The sequence below is a fragment of the Silurus aristotelis genome, assembly GCF_946808225.1.
Source record: "Silurus aristotelis genome assembly, chromosome: 6".
NCBI lineage: Eukaryota > Metazoa > Chordata > Actinopteri > Siluriformes > Siluridae > Silurus > Silurus aristotelis.
In genome coordinates this window covers 537,365-552,364 of record NC_139579.1, presented here as the reverse complement: position 1 = coordinate 552,364, position 15,000 = coordinate 537,365, and the positions used below count along the sequence as shown (strand labels likewise).

The 15,000-nt window shown below is 39.4% G+C and overlaps 1 protein-coding gene and 1 long non-coding RNA gene across 2 annotated transcripts; one reads left to right on the top strand and one right to left on the bottom strand.

Moving 5' to 3' along the window:
- Positions 1 to 3,128: 3,128 nt before the first annotated feature.
- On the bottom strand, positions 3,129 to 6,311 carry mgp (matrix Gla protein). The gene is made up of 5 exons (XM_083543505.1): positions 6,187 to 6,311; positions 4,742 to 4,811; positions 4,578 to 4,607; positions 3,975 to 4,050; positions 3,129 to 3,852 (listed from the first exon to the last, which is right to left on the bottom strand). The coding sequence occupies exons 2-5, from the start codon at positions 4,800 to 4,802 to the stop codon at positions 3,723 to 3,725; spliced, it is 297 nt and encodes a 98-aa protein (XP_083399631.1). The 5' UTR covers positions 4,803 to 4,811; positions 6,187 to 6,311; the 3' UTR covers positions 3,129 to 3,722.
- On the top strand, positions 4,057 to 4,687 carry LOC310727252. Its single transcript, XR_014533982.1, has 2 exons — positions 4,057 to 4,362; positions 4,424 to 4,687. It is a non-coding gene; the product is annotated as an uncharacterized lncRNA (long non-coding RNA).
- Positions 6,312 to 15,000: the final 8,689 nt, after the last annotated feature.

The window sequence follows — 15,000 nt, the reverse complement described above, 5'->3', positions numbered from 1 at the left end:
TCTGCAATGCATCTCCTTACTTGGGAAAGGACTCCAGTCGTCAGAAGAGAGAGAGACTGGCAGAGAACGTGGTCATGAATCTGATTAAGCCATTTTTGGATGATGGGAGAAATGTCACGACGGACAATTTCTTTACTTTACTGTCACTGTCGCACAGACTGCTGCAGCGCAAAACAACGCTACTGGGCACGGTGAATAAAGTCCGGCGTGAACTTCCTCAACTTGCAAAAGACACTGCACGGCGAGAGGTATTCTCCACTTCGGTGGACTATAATCACATGAACGTATGTGAATGTGTGAATAATTTTACACCAGTGCTACAATGTTTTCTGATGTGTACTTTACAGGCCTATAGGAAAAAAGCACATATACTCATGTCTCTCTCTCTTTCTATCTCTCTGCAAATGTGCCAGGCCTCACAGGTAATGGGTGTGTTTGCACAACAAAAGCAGGAGAACAATGGAGCTGCAGGCCTGTGAAAATCTCAGCAGGGGTGCTACTAGGTGTGAGGTCCAGGGAATTTACGCAAATTTGCGCAGGTTTAGCAAATATAATCAGACCTATACAACAGTTCACCAGTCAAGATGGCACTGTAAGACAAGGCTCTTTCTCCAGTGGATATAAATATGTGAAACCAGTTAATATCACCATTTAAATGTGGGTCTCCACCCTCTGAACGCATGACGAGTCCGTGTACAGTCATCCAAAAACCCCAACTTTTCTGCATTCTGACCTGATGACGCAAAAAACAAATGCGTCTCTTAGGAGGTTGCAAAGCGAGAAACTGAAGTGCAGCTCGTGATGCCGCTATGTGAGATGTCATCAAGTGTTTTTGATAATAAAGTATTTTTGAATTGCCCATTCGTCTCGTGTTTATTGTGAGTTCAAGCGCGAGCGACGTGCCGACTTTAAGAACGCTAGAGAAAAAGTTTGTAAAAAGCCACTCACAGCTTCCTGTAGGCTCGAGCATTGTTCATTATTTAATCAAAACAACTTCAACTGTCTGTTTTTGAAATAAATTCTGGTGATGTTTACGTGATCATAGCCTCCATACAATTTAAACAAACAAATACAGCTGAAGTTAACTACTGGTTCTGCTTAATAGTTTGTCTCTTTTATAGTTTGACACACCTGGTCAATAAACCTGATTCTGATTTTTCCACATCCACTGTGGATTTGGATATTTAGTGCATATTTAAGAGTTTAAAATGCAATACATTATTGGATCTATGTTACTATATCTCTAGTCTATATTGCTTTAATAGGAGGGAAATGATGTCCATATCCATATAGAAATAATACATTTACCCCATTTTACTGTACAGAGCAGCAGCAATGTTCATTACCCCTAAGAGTGGGTGAGGGTGTTACTGTAAATAAATTACTGAACAAATGACTAAAAGTCCTGCTGATTTACTCTGAGTGCCCATTTCAGTATTTTATAAGAAAATCAAAACCTTAAACTAATTAAAGTGTGAATTTTTAAAGTAAAGCAAAAAACATTTTTCAAAACAACTAAATATTTTACAGTGTAGCTGAGCTAATGACATAGCATGCTTTAAACAAGTAGCCATGGCAAAGGAAGAAGAAGAAGAAGAAGAAGAAGATGATGATGATGAGTAGGTCCAGGTAATTTATTTCTTTTTTAGTGTTGATATTAGTTGAAGATTAATTAATATGCACATTTAAGTAAATATATAAAAGTATTGATATGTTTTGTATGAATAAAAAGATTCAATTGTTTCAAATGCTTTTTATTGACAAATGTCTAGAACACACACACACACACACACACACACACACACACACACACACACACACACACACACATCCAGATTAAATGCAGTTCGGTATTTAAGGCTCATTAAAGTGGTTTATATCTCGGAGTAGAATCAGATCTTCTCTTTGCCTCTGTTTCTGTATTGTTTTAAATGTAAACAGAAGTAAACACAGTGATTGGTTAATGTGAATGTGATGTAAGCGTGCTCACACTGCGAGGCAGAACAGGGACAGCAGACATCTCAAAGTGGCATCCTGCAATTTATTTGATCATGAAAATAAACTTTAAATGTCTGCGTATGTTTAGAACAGACGATGAACCTGCTCGAGTGTAAGAATGCAGAGTGCTGAAACAGCGGTTTTCTGGCTTTGGACTGAAACGTGTCAGACGTGGCTGTGTCCTAAACGAGACTCTGTTCTTCAGTCCCTTCCCCCGAGACGCCGTGGGTGATTGGGTTTGGACAAACGCTGTGTAATTTAACTGTTTGGAGACTCAGACTAAGAAAACTTCATTTCCACCTCCTAATCTCAGGATAACGCAGATGTGTGGAGAGTAAACGTGGCTCAACATGGGCATGTGACTTCTGTATTACACACACACACACACACACACACACACACACACACACACACACACACACACACACACACACACACACCAGATTGTAGTTTTCTGACATGTTCTTTTGTTTTAGACCTGAAGTTCCTCAGCCTCTGCTACATCACTCTGAGGTGTCTAGGCTGTTGATTAAAAGGTTGTATGTTCATGTTTTATTATCGTTTACTGTTTAATGTGTTAGTAAAATGAGAATAAGAGAAATGTAAAGTTCACAGTGTTACTGAACATCATTCTCCTCTGTCTCACAAACTCAACACGTGTTTATGTTATTTTCAGCAGATCTGTAGAGGAAGAAGTGCAGTAACATTTTAAGCCCTGGTCCAGTGTGAATAGTGGATTGTGATTGGTTGGAAGTTCAGGTGTGAATAGTGGATTGTGATTGGCTGGAAGTTCAGGTGTGAATAGTGGATTGTGATTGGCTGGAAGTTCAGGTGTGAATAGTGGATTGTGATTGGCTGGAAGTTCAGGTGTAAGTTTTTTGTTGGTAGTTTGTGTTTGTCAGTTGAATCTAAATGAATGCGCTGTTTATAAACACTATAGTAACATCCAGTTCCAGTTCCATCATGAGTGAGACAGCGACGAAAAGATTTTCAAAAAGCAAAAATGTAGGACCATTACAGGAATATGGTTTCAGTTGTTTGTTACTTGTTTACTTCTTCAAATTAAATATGTATTGTACCTGCAGTCAACACCTGGCAACCGGAGCAAGAAGACAAGAACAAGCAACATGTGTGATGAAAACTTAATTTTATTTATTTTTTTATTCTCGTGTAAAAATAACTGTTTGAGGATTACATGTGAAGTACAAGTGTGTGTGTGTGTGTGTGTGTGTGTGTGTGTGTGTGTGTGTGTGTGTGTGTGTGTGTAAGCAAATAAGTGAGTAGATAGACTACAAATAGAATGTCAGAAACAATATTAGTAAAATACATGATTACACAAACGTAGTTCTGATCTGGTTTCATCTGATTCTGTTTATAGAGATTCAGTTACATTTAATAGAAATGAAAGTAAACTCAGTTAAAGCTAATTCACTTGGATTCATTTGGATTAATCTGATAAGGTTTATATGAATTGGGTTTTATTTGATTCAGTTGAATTAAATATGGCTAAATTGATTTTAGTTGGATTAATTGGATTGTAATCTGATCCAGTTCATATAAACTGATCTTAATCTGGTTCAGTTGAACTGAATTGAAGTCAGGAATCAGAAAGAGAAAGAAATGTTACAGACATGATTGTGGAAAAGTAAAAGTAGTTTTGTTTGTGATGTTAGGGTTAGTGTGTGGATCTGAACACACAGTATGTAGCCTGCTTAGAACCAGTGTTAGTATCGGCCCTGGTTATTAGCGAAGTACGAGTGATATGCCATCTGAGAGCCGTAGCGCTGCGCCAGCCTTCGACACTGAACATAAGCCTCACAAATCTCAGAGCGAAGTTCACTCACAGGCTTATAACTGCAAAATAAAAAATAAATAAATAAAAAAATGGCTGGGATTAGATACAGATAGAAAGATGCTCCAATCTGTGTGTGTTTATGTGTTTGTGTGTTTGTGTGTACTTGTGTAGTTGTGAGCACCTCTGTCGGTAGTAATTCCTGCGTCCTGGAGTGCTGATGAATGTGTTAGCTCTGTTGGGATTCATTTTCACATGATCTGTTTTATACACACACACACACACACACACACACACACACACACACACACACACACACACACACACACACACAGGTAATCTCAGAGTTTCAACGTTGACAGAGTTCAGAATTCTCCTTGTTATTGAACGATTGACTCTCTCTCCTTTTTACTGTCTTCACCGGACACTAAAACAGGCTCCGCCCACTACTCACAAACTTGTGCTCATTCACATCCCCACTGGTAAACAAGATTGAACTGGGGAACATGTAGAGTTGGAGGTAACGAAGGTAAAACTTGGGGTAAACAAATAGAGCTGGATGTAAAAACAAGGTAGACGTGGTGTAAATGAGGTATATCTGGGAATAAACAAGTAGAAGTGGAGGTAAACAAGGTAGATGTGGAGGTAAACAAGATAGAAGAGAAAAGTAAACAAAGTAGGTGTGGAGGTAAACAAGAAGGTTCTGAGACATGTCTCGAATCATACGTTACAGACACGTGCTTTATTAATGAAAATAAAATAAAAACTTTATAGAGTTTATGTTTACCTTCAAATGACTCGTTACTCTCCTCGGAGTCTGTAGAGAGACAAAAACATCACTTCCATTAGGTGTGTGTGTGTGTGTGTGTGTGTGTGTGTGTGTGTGTGTGTGTGTGTGTGTGTGTGTGTGCACAAACAGTGTTATAGAAAGTGTGAGGTTTGGTTGCGAACCGTAGCACAGTGCGATCACCAGGACGGCACACAGAGTCACACAGCTGAGAAGTGATCGCATGTTTATCACCTAAAACAGAAAAACACACGCATTCTTTTCAGAATGAAGAAATAATTCAAAAGAAAAAGTGAAGTAACATTCCGGGGGACACGGTGTAAATGCAGCAGTGTGTGTGTTTTAGATTGGGCAATTATTCGCTTTTAGAATTAGCAGGTAAAAAATACAAATATAAATACTGTATATAAACACCATGATTAAGGCAGAAGTGTAATTTCTTTGTTTAGAGTAACAGGGACGTACAGATGGTTAAAGTGTACAGAAGATCAGTGTGTGTGAATTTCAGGTAAAGTAAAAAACTGAATTCTAAAAATAATTCAAGAATTTATGTTCATTGTGTTGACTTCAGTAATTTAATGGATTATTTTCATTTATTTTTGGTGAAGTTTTTTATAAGTATCTAAACATGCCTTTGTGTATACTCACTTCAGGTTGTGTGTGTGTGTGTGTGTATGTGTGTGTGTGTGTGTGTGTGTGTGTGTGTGTGTGTTTTGACCAAAGCAATGTTTACAGGAGTGTGTGTGCGGACTCTGGGAGGATAAGAGTGTTTCTATGAGAATTTTTGTTGAGAGAGGGTTTTATGAGCGCACTCAGGGTCGGTGTTAGTAAGAATGGGACCAGGAAGGAGAGATTACTGAGATTAGACATGAGGATATGTGAGAGTTTGATGAGATTAGATAGGAGGTGATAGAAGAAATTCCCAGACAGAAGGGAATCGTGTGTTTGCTTAGATTACATGAGGAGATAAAGGAAGCTTGATGAGATTAGACATGAGGAGAGCATAAGTTTAAATCCCCACATCAGCAAGCTGCTGCTGCTTGGGGCCATTAGCAAGGATTAAAATTGGGACCAGTTCATATATTAAGATTAGGAGTAATGACAGGCAGTGCTGCTGAGGGTACGGGTGAGTAGAGATCAACAATTAAGCATAGAGAAAGGCTTGGGGATAAGGAGTTAGAGATTAAGGGACTAAGGGTTAGGGGTCAAGAGACTACGATTAGGGGTTAAGGATTAAGGGACTAGGAATTAGGGGATATGGATTAAGAGGTTAGGGTTTAAGTGAATTGGAACTCATCATTTAGACCATACACACACACACACACACACACACACACACACACACACACACACACACACACACACACGTTAAATTAATCAGTGCTAGCAGATGAAAACACTTTAATGCTGTACAGTGTGTGAAATATTTGAGGTGTGTGTGTGTGTGTGTGTGTGTGTGTGTGTGTGTGTGTGTGTGTGTGTGAGTGTGTGTGTGTGTGTGTGTGTGTGTGTGTGTGTGTGTGTGTGAGTGTGTGTGTGTGTGTGTGTGTGTGTGTGTGTGTGTGTGTGTGTGTGTGTGTGTGTGTGTGTGTGTGTGAAATTCACTTACCTCTATATGATGTTGGAAATTTACAAATTGTGTCTTTTATCTCGTCTTCTCTCTTTTGCACTTTGTGAGAAGCTCATGAGCCTTTATAAATCCTTCAAGCCCCCACCCCTTTACACACACACACACACACACACACACACACACACACACACACACACACACACACACACACACACACACACACACACACACACACACTCTCCCATTCTTTCCCTGTCATTCCGACCTTATATCACCCTTTCCACAGGCACAGTAGTGCCAGGACATACTACACACTCGCACACACACACACACACACACACACACACACACACACACACACACACACACACACACACACACACACACACACAGAGACACACAAATCTCAACATCAAAACAGACAGAAGACCTGATATTGAAAGGAGCAGATGCTTATCGTTATTGTGAAAGTGTGTGTTTGTGTGTGTGTGTGTATGTGTGTGTGTGTGTGTGTGTGTGTGTGTGTGTGTGTGTGTGTGTTTTCATAAACACAGAGAGTTGATGAACAGACAGATTCAGGGAGACAGGAGCTCTTTTCAAGGCACAAGAATGTTCTGGAAATTCTTTGCCCCTATTCATGTTTCAGAAAACACACACACCCACACACCCACACACCCACACACACACACACACACACACACACACACACACACACACACACACAGAATCAAGTGTAAAAACATAACGACATCCAGACTGAGGTAAAAAACACCAACATTACACCAAAACGTTCTCTCTCTCTCTCTCTCTCTCTCTCTCTCTCTCTCTCTCTCTCTCTCTCTCTCTCTCTCTTCTGTCTCAGGTCACATGATTTTAATGATGTTTTTGAGGAAACGGTGTGTAGTATAAATGAATTTCTTCTTCCTCTCTCACCAGCACATGTTAAGATGGTTTGTTTTTCCATACACACCTCTTTCACCTTCACGATGCACGATACACTACGCCATGAAGATATTCTCCACACACCGAGCATGCTGTGCAAGAACATATGTATATTTATGAGTTTTAAATATATACAGTACCAGGTCATGTATTTCACCCAGACCTTCAGTGATGTCCTACCTGAATCAATTCACCTCTTAATCCCATCATTATAACTCCACATCTACAGAAATCATCAGCTTTATAGAGAAGTGCAGAAGATCAGAGCTGCATCACACACAGGATCTCATCCAGAGAGAATAAACATCACTAACACAACAAACACAATGATCACAATTCAACACGTCTCCTTTCACTGGAGCCACAACTGCACCTCCACATACATCATCATACACACACACACACACACACACACACACACACACACACACACACATCATCTCTAACATAAGCACCGATTTTCACCTCATCACACACACACACACACACACACACACACACACACACACACACACACACAAACACACACACACACACACATCATTTCCAGCAGAAGCATGGATATCCACCTCATCACATCACCTCGGGGTTCCTGTGTTTCTGTACATTAGGGTTTTCATGAGGATTTGAAATGAAGTGTGTTTTTGTGTAAATTTAAAAGGTTTAAAAATTTGTATTATTACACTACAAACGGATCATAAAAAAGTGTAACTGTCCACATGAATAAACATTATTACACCTGCTAGAAGTCACAATCTGATTGGTAACAATGTTGTTTACACTAAAAAAGCCCACATGTGCTGAATGTGAAGGCCTAACAACAGATTTCTTTTTAATGGTTTGGGGTTGTTTCGGAGCAGGGAAGGTTCTAGAAAGTGAAAGTGAACCAACATGTCTTCCATTTCATACTTCAGCACCATGCAGTTCTGTCTGGACTGCGGCTCATTGGAACCGACTTCAGCATACAACAAGACGATGAGCCGTCTGGAGTGATATTTATCATGGAACCACCTGCTCAGTCACCGCACCTAAATCCTACTGAACTGCTCTGAGATGAAGAAGAAAATATCCAACTAGTGAAGAACATCTTTAGAGCATTTTACAAGAGAAACCGCAAAATATTTCAGCTGAATGTTTGATGAAACGACCTGTCTGGATGCTAAATGTGTAACGCTGTTCTTCATGCTAATGCTTTTCAATGAAAAGGTCTGGACATCTATAGATTTGTTGGTTTAAAGTGAATCTTCATATTGTTACATTTATGAGTTTGTTGTATAGAAACAGAAGGAACATTCACTTGTTTTTTAAAGTGTGTGTATATATATGCTGTATCTTTCAGAAGAAAAAGATACACTGTGTGTGTGTGTGTGTGTGTGTGTGTGTGTGTGGTTGTGTGTGTGTGTGTGTGTGTGTGTGTGTGTGTGTGTGTGTGTGTGTGTGTGAACCTCGCACTTGTTTACTTCAGGCTGTCTAGACAAAAAACAAACAAAAAAGGACTGAAACATAAAACACAAAAATAACACACAGAAGATCAAGAATAGTCCCAGTGTCTGTATTTCTCACCTCAGTGGGACAAGTTAATGTAGCATCTATCACCCTGTGTGTGTGTGTGTGTGTGTGTGTGTGTGTGTGTGCGTGCGTGCGTGCGTGCGTGCGTGTGTGTGTGTGTGTGTGTGTGTGTGTGTGCCATCATTCGGAGGGTCTGAGTCACTTGGAGAGAATTCCAAAATTATGTAATTTTTTAACACACACACACACACACACACACACACACACACACACACACACACATACATACTGAAATAGACTGAAATAGACACACACATACACACAAATACTCTCTCTCTATATATATATATATTTGCAATTATTACAACTATTTGAGATTTCTATATCTGATCAGTCTGCATATGTGTGTGTGTGTGTGTGTGTGTGTGTGTGTGTGTGTGTGTGTGTGTGTGTGTGTGTAAGGAATGTGATAATATGTCAGTAATAAGTTCATTGAGCGTATTTTAAACACAGCTTGTGCAGTGAATAACAAAGTAATCCAGATTTCCTGAGTTTGTTCTGAGGATTTGTTTCTTGGGTTTTGTATAAATATTTAATGCAAGTGTGTGTGTGTTTGTGTGTGTGTGTGTGTGTGTTTGTGTGTGTGTGTGTTTGTGTGTGTGTTTGTGTGTGTGTTTGTGTGTGTGTGTGTGTGTGTGTGTGTGTGTTTGTGTGTGTGTATATGTGTGTGTGTGTGTGTGTGTGTGTGTGTGTGTGTGTGTTTCATTTTAGATTTAAATCTTGGATTTTTAAATGTTCATGCAGGTGCATGTTTGTCTATCTGTGACTCATCAAACTGTGCATGCGTGTGGAATAGTGTGGAATGTAAATTGTATGGGTTCAACGGGGACAAACTGATGTTGAATTGTTTTGGTACATCTGTATATAAAATGGATGAAGGACTCATTAATTCTATTCATGGTAAACATATCAAATGTTTAAAAAAAACTGAGGAAATGTACCATTTTAAGAAAATCTCTGGTAATTTTAATGAATTTGATGCTGCAACATCTCAAAAAAGCTGGAACGGGAAAACAAAAGTCTTGAAAAAGTAAACGTTATTCACATAAAACAGATGGAGAAGCATTTATTAACTAATGAGGTTGATTGGCAGCAGGTCAGTGAGATGATTGGGTATAAATAGTGTATCTTAGAGAGGCAGAGACTCTCAGAAGTAAAGATAAGCGGAGCTTCACTGATTTGTGAAAGACTGTGTCTACAAAACTGTGGAACAATTTCAGAATAATGTTCCTCAACATCAAATTGCAAAGACTTTAAATAACCCATCATTTACAGAACATATCATTAAAAGTTTAAAAGAATCTGGAGAAAATCTCTGTGCACAAGGGACAAGGGTGAAAATCAATACTGGATGGCCGTGATCTTTGGGCCCTCAGGGGCCACTGCATTTAAAACAGTTATGATTCTGTAATGATAAATGTAATTCAGTTTGCCATGTCATCCACAAATGCAGGTTAAATCTCTATCATGCAAAAGAATGCATGAACATGATCCAGAAACACCACCATCCTCTCTGGCCAAAGCTCATTTACAATGTACTGAGGCAAAGTGGAAAACTGCTCTGTGGCTCATTGGAAGAATCAAAATTGTAATTTATTTTTGTAATTCATGGACACCACATCCTCTGGACTAAAGAAGAGAGGGACTCTCTGACTCTGATGGTATGGTGGGTCATTAGTGCCTGTAGAATGGGCAGCTTGCACTTGCTAAATACTATATACAGGTTTTTGAGCAGCAAATGCTTCCATCCAGAAAATTTCTTTTTCAAGGAAGATCTTGTATATTGGAGCAGGACAATGCTAACTGCATACTGCATCTATTACAACAGCATGACTTTGTAGTAGACGAGTCTGAGTGCTGAACTGACCTGCCTGCAGTCTAAATCTTCTACCAATTGGGACATCATGAAATGAACAACAGACTGTTGATCAGCTAGAATCCTGTATCAGACACATACGGGTCTTTATACAAATGGTATAAATTCTCAATGTAAACATGTGATATGTTTTCTCTTTTCTACTGCGGATAAAATGTGTTAATGAGATTCACAAATCATTGCATTCTGTTTTTATTTATATCTTACACAGTATCCCAACTTTTTTGGAATTAGGGGTGAATAGTTGAATGAGAGAAAATATATTGTGTGTTAAATCTCAAGCAAAAGAAGTTACTGCTCTGTGCGTGTGTGTGTGTGTGTGTGTGTGTGTGTGTGTGTGTGTGTGTGTGTGTGTGTGTGTGTGTGTGTGCGTGTTTGTGTGGTTAGATAGGGTGGTTGCATTTCTTTGTACCAAGTGAACATTCCGATTTTTCAGTGAAGCCGCCACCACACATGGCAGTTTTTTATATAACACTCTGTCAGCAAATGTGTATGTGTGTGTGTGTGTGTGTGTGTGTGTGTGTGTGTGTGTGTGTGTGTGTGTGTGTGTGTGTGTGTGTGTGTGTGTGTGTGTGTGTGTGTGTTTTGAAGGTTAAAGTTTGTGGTTTTGGTGGAGATCTAAGGTAAAAAATCAGTACAAGTTTGGAAGCCACCTACACACACACACACACACACACACACACACACACACACACACACACACACACACACACACAAACATACACCAACCTTGAAGACCTGGCCCCTCTCCCCTTGGCTCATCTCAGTAGGTTTCCACCTGCATTCTTTTCAACTCCAGCAGTCACTGAACAGCAGACCAGATGTTGTTTAACAGATGTTGTTGAAGAGTCCATGAGCAGTGCAGGGATGACTGTAGAGAGGTGAGATATTTCAGGCAGCAGTTATTAAAGTAGAGGTGTTGGAAGCAGGACAAATCGTCAAGTGAAAGGATCTGAGTGACTTCTGAGCTTCTCCAGAACAGCAGGTGTGGTGGCGTTTCTCCCAGTATGCAGGGGTTAGTTTTTGAAAAAGTGGTTTAATGAAGGAGAACAGTGATGGCGTCATGGACACTCGAGGCTCACTGATGCGTGTGAGAAGTGAAGGCTTACCTGTCTGATCCAATCCAACAGAAGTTAATGCTGGCTCTGAACACACAGAGCATAACAGCGAGCTGCATATGGATCTGCAGAGTGGCCAAAGAGCCCATGCTGATCCTCTACACCACCCAAACCTGCTCCATTAGACTTCAAAATTAGACCATGGAGCAACAGAAGAAGCCTTGTCTGTTAAATCACATTATGTTCTCCATCATGCAGATGGCTGGGTGTGTGTGCTTTTGGTATACATATGCAGCAGATTTGCACACAGTGTAGAAGTTAAGCAGATGTGCTCCAGGTTCCCCAGGTCGACTGAGCGACTGAGCGATGCTTTTTAAATGCAGTTTTCAAATAAAATGAATAAAACTGAAATCAGGACTGAGCAACTATAAAACATTTACTGTTTTGCTCAAGAGCCACTCAACAATGTCCTACTGAAAGCTAAATTATCTCCCCAGCTTCAGATGTTGGGCGGACTATAACAGGTTCCTATGCTCAATACTCCACCAGATGTTTCTTCAGTTCTAACAAGATGCCTAGCTACTGCTGATGAGAATCATGAGCAGGAGATGCTGCCACCACCATGTTTCACTGTTGGGATGGTTTTAGGCAGGTAATGAGCAGTGCCCGGTGTCCTCCAGACACAATGTTTAGAATTCATGCCAAACAGTTAATTCTTGGTTTTATCTGACCAGAGAATCTTGTTCCTCAAAGACTCCTTTAGAGGCCTGTTGATAAACCTAAAGCAGGCTTTTGTGGGTTTTGCACTGAGGAGAGGGCTGCATTGATGGTTGTGATCATCAGGTTCTTGGTCACCTCTCTTACTAAGGCCCTTCTCCCCGATTGCTCTGTTTGGCTGGGTGTCCAGCTCTTGGAGAATTATGGAGGCCACTGTGCTCTTGGGAATCTTCTGTGCAGCAGGAGTATATTTGTAGATTTTTTCCCAGATCTGTGCCTTCAACAATCCAGTCTCTGAGCTCTGCAGCAGTTCCGTTGACCTCATGGCTTGGTGTTTACTCTGATCTGCATTGTCAGCTGTGAGGGCTTTTACAGAGAAGTGTGTGTCTTTCCAAATCAGGTCCAATCAATAATCTTTTTCACAGGTAGACTCCAGTCAGGGTGTAGGAACATTTCAGCAATGATCAGGAGAAATGGGAGGCACCTAAATTGAATTGAAACCGGAATTGAATTGAAATGACGCACACACACACACACACACGCGCACACACACACACACACACACACACACACACACACACACACACACACACACACACACACACACACACACACACACACACACACACAATATTTTGCATTCAGGCAAAATACCTCTTAACCAAAATGTCAGGACACTTAATGATCCCTGTTTCTGATTACACACTGCTTAATGTGTAATGTGTTGCAAAGTCTTGCCAAACTCCCCATTCCCATTTAATGGCTGTTTTCCCCTTTAAGAGACCCATTATAGCCATCTGAAAAACTGCCCCCCCCCCCTCCACACACACACACACACACACACACACACACACACACACACACACACACACACACACACACACACACACACACACACATAAGGTGAAGAAATGTTAAAAGATGGACTAAGTGTAATAATGAATGATATGTTTGTATTTTTGAAGTGTGTTAAGTAGAGAATCAGCTGCACACACTAACAAGGTTTTTTTATTTCCAGCGTTTCTCATTGTGTAGTGATTCTATAAAAAACCCACAGCAGTAACGATACACATGACAAAAATCTGTAAAACAGATGTGCAGAAGGACAAAGTACACACACACACACACACACACACACACACACACACACACACACACACACACACACACACACACTCGAATTCAGCTGTGTGCAGGATTTAACAGAAAATTTGTAATAAATAAAAAACCTTTATATAGAATTTATATCCATGTGATCATCTCGATCTTTTAGATACATTTCAATAATAATAATAACAATAGTAATTATAATAATACTAATAATAATAATAATAATAATGATAATAATAGTAATAATAATAATAATAATAATAATAATGATAATAATAGTAATAATAATAATAATAATAATAATAATAATAATAATAATAATAATGATAATAATAGTAATAATAATAATAATAATAATAATAATAATAATAATAATAATAATAATAATGATGATAATAATAGTAGTAGTAATAATAATAATAGTAATAATAAAAGCAAAGGAATATTCAGCAGTGTTGCTGAGTTCTGATTGGTCAGATGGTGATTAGTTCTCTATAGCAGCAGCTCTGACAGTATTGCAGGTTTATATTAATGCACTCGTTCTGATTCACCATCATTTCCACAGTAACAATACAGAGGTGATGAAGGTCCTAAAACAGAGAATAGATTGTCCAGAGTTCAAGTACAGGTCCAATGATATGCAGTTAGCATCTAAACAGAAGTGCAAATAACAATGTATTTAAATAAATAAATCTAATGTCCATGATGAAATAGCAGATGTGGTAACTCACATGATCTTTCTCTTTTTTTTTATTCCACTCCTCATCTTTCTTTTGTTTCTGTCTTTGTTTCTGTATTCTCTCTCGTACCCTCAGTCTGAGGTGAGAGTCAGGGTCAGTTTCAGGGTTTGATAGTAATCACATTCAGAGGTTTAGTCCAGTTTAGAGTCAGGTTTAGTGTTTAAACTGGAGTCTCTCTCAGTCTCTGTCTGTATAATAGATACATAATGGTGATGATTATGATGGTGATGATACTGAAGATGATGATGATGGTGAGTACTGATGATGATGATGATGGTGATGATGATGATGGTGATGTTTATGGTGATGATGATGATGATGATGATGGTGATGGTGATGAGGGTCTAAAGCAGGAACATTTTCTAACAGTTAGAAAATTGTAATAAAGGTGTAGGAGTGCTGTTACATCACCTGTAGCGAAAAATAATCAAATACAAATATGGAGAGTTTAAACAGTCATACAACAGTGACACCTAGTGGGCATAATGAACCTGGTTCTCAGGAAGGTGTTTTTGCTCAGAAGCAAGCATCATTTTCGGGTTCCAGGCCCCCAGACTCTGAGAGCTGCACATTCACAGATGTAATACAGCTGTTCCCTAATCAATGACATGAAATCAGAATCATAACATTTAATCAAAGCAATTCGTGTGTGATTTGTAGGTTCACTCATGTTGTGTATAAAGTGATCAGACAGATGTGAATTCTCTGACTGTAGGAGGAAAGTTCAGAATGATTAAATGGCAAGGTGATCCGATCCAAATCTGGTAAAGATCGGACACAATCTTGTGTAGCAGCAAGAATAAAACTTGCATTGATGTGGGGATGGTTAGCATGGGGTAGC

Excerpts from the sequence above, each read along its gene's own strand:
- mgp (XM_083543505.1), bottom strand. The coding sequence starts at position 4,802 with ATGCGATCACTTCTCAGCTGTGTGACTCTGTGTGCCGTCCTGGTGATC. Across the intron at positions 4,608-4,741 it reads GGTGATCGCACTGTGCTACG|ACTCCGAGGAGAGTAACGAG; the intron begins GTTCGCAACCAA and ends GTCTCTCTACAG. Across the intron at positions 3,853-3,974 it reads AGGAATTACTACCGACAGAG|TTATAAGCCTGTGAGTGAAC; the intron begins GTGCTCACAACT and ends TTTATTTTGCAG.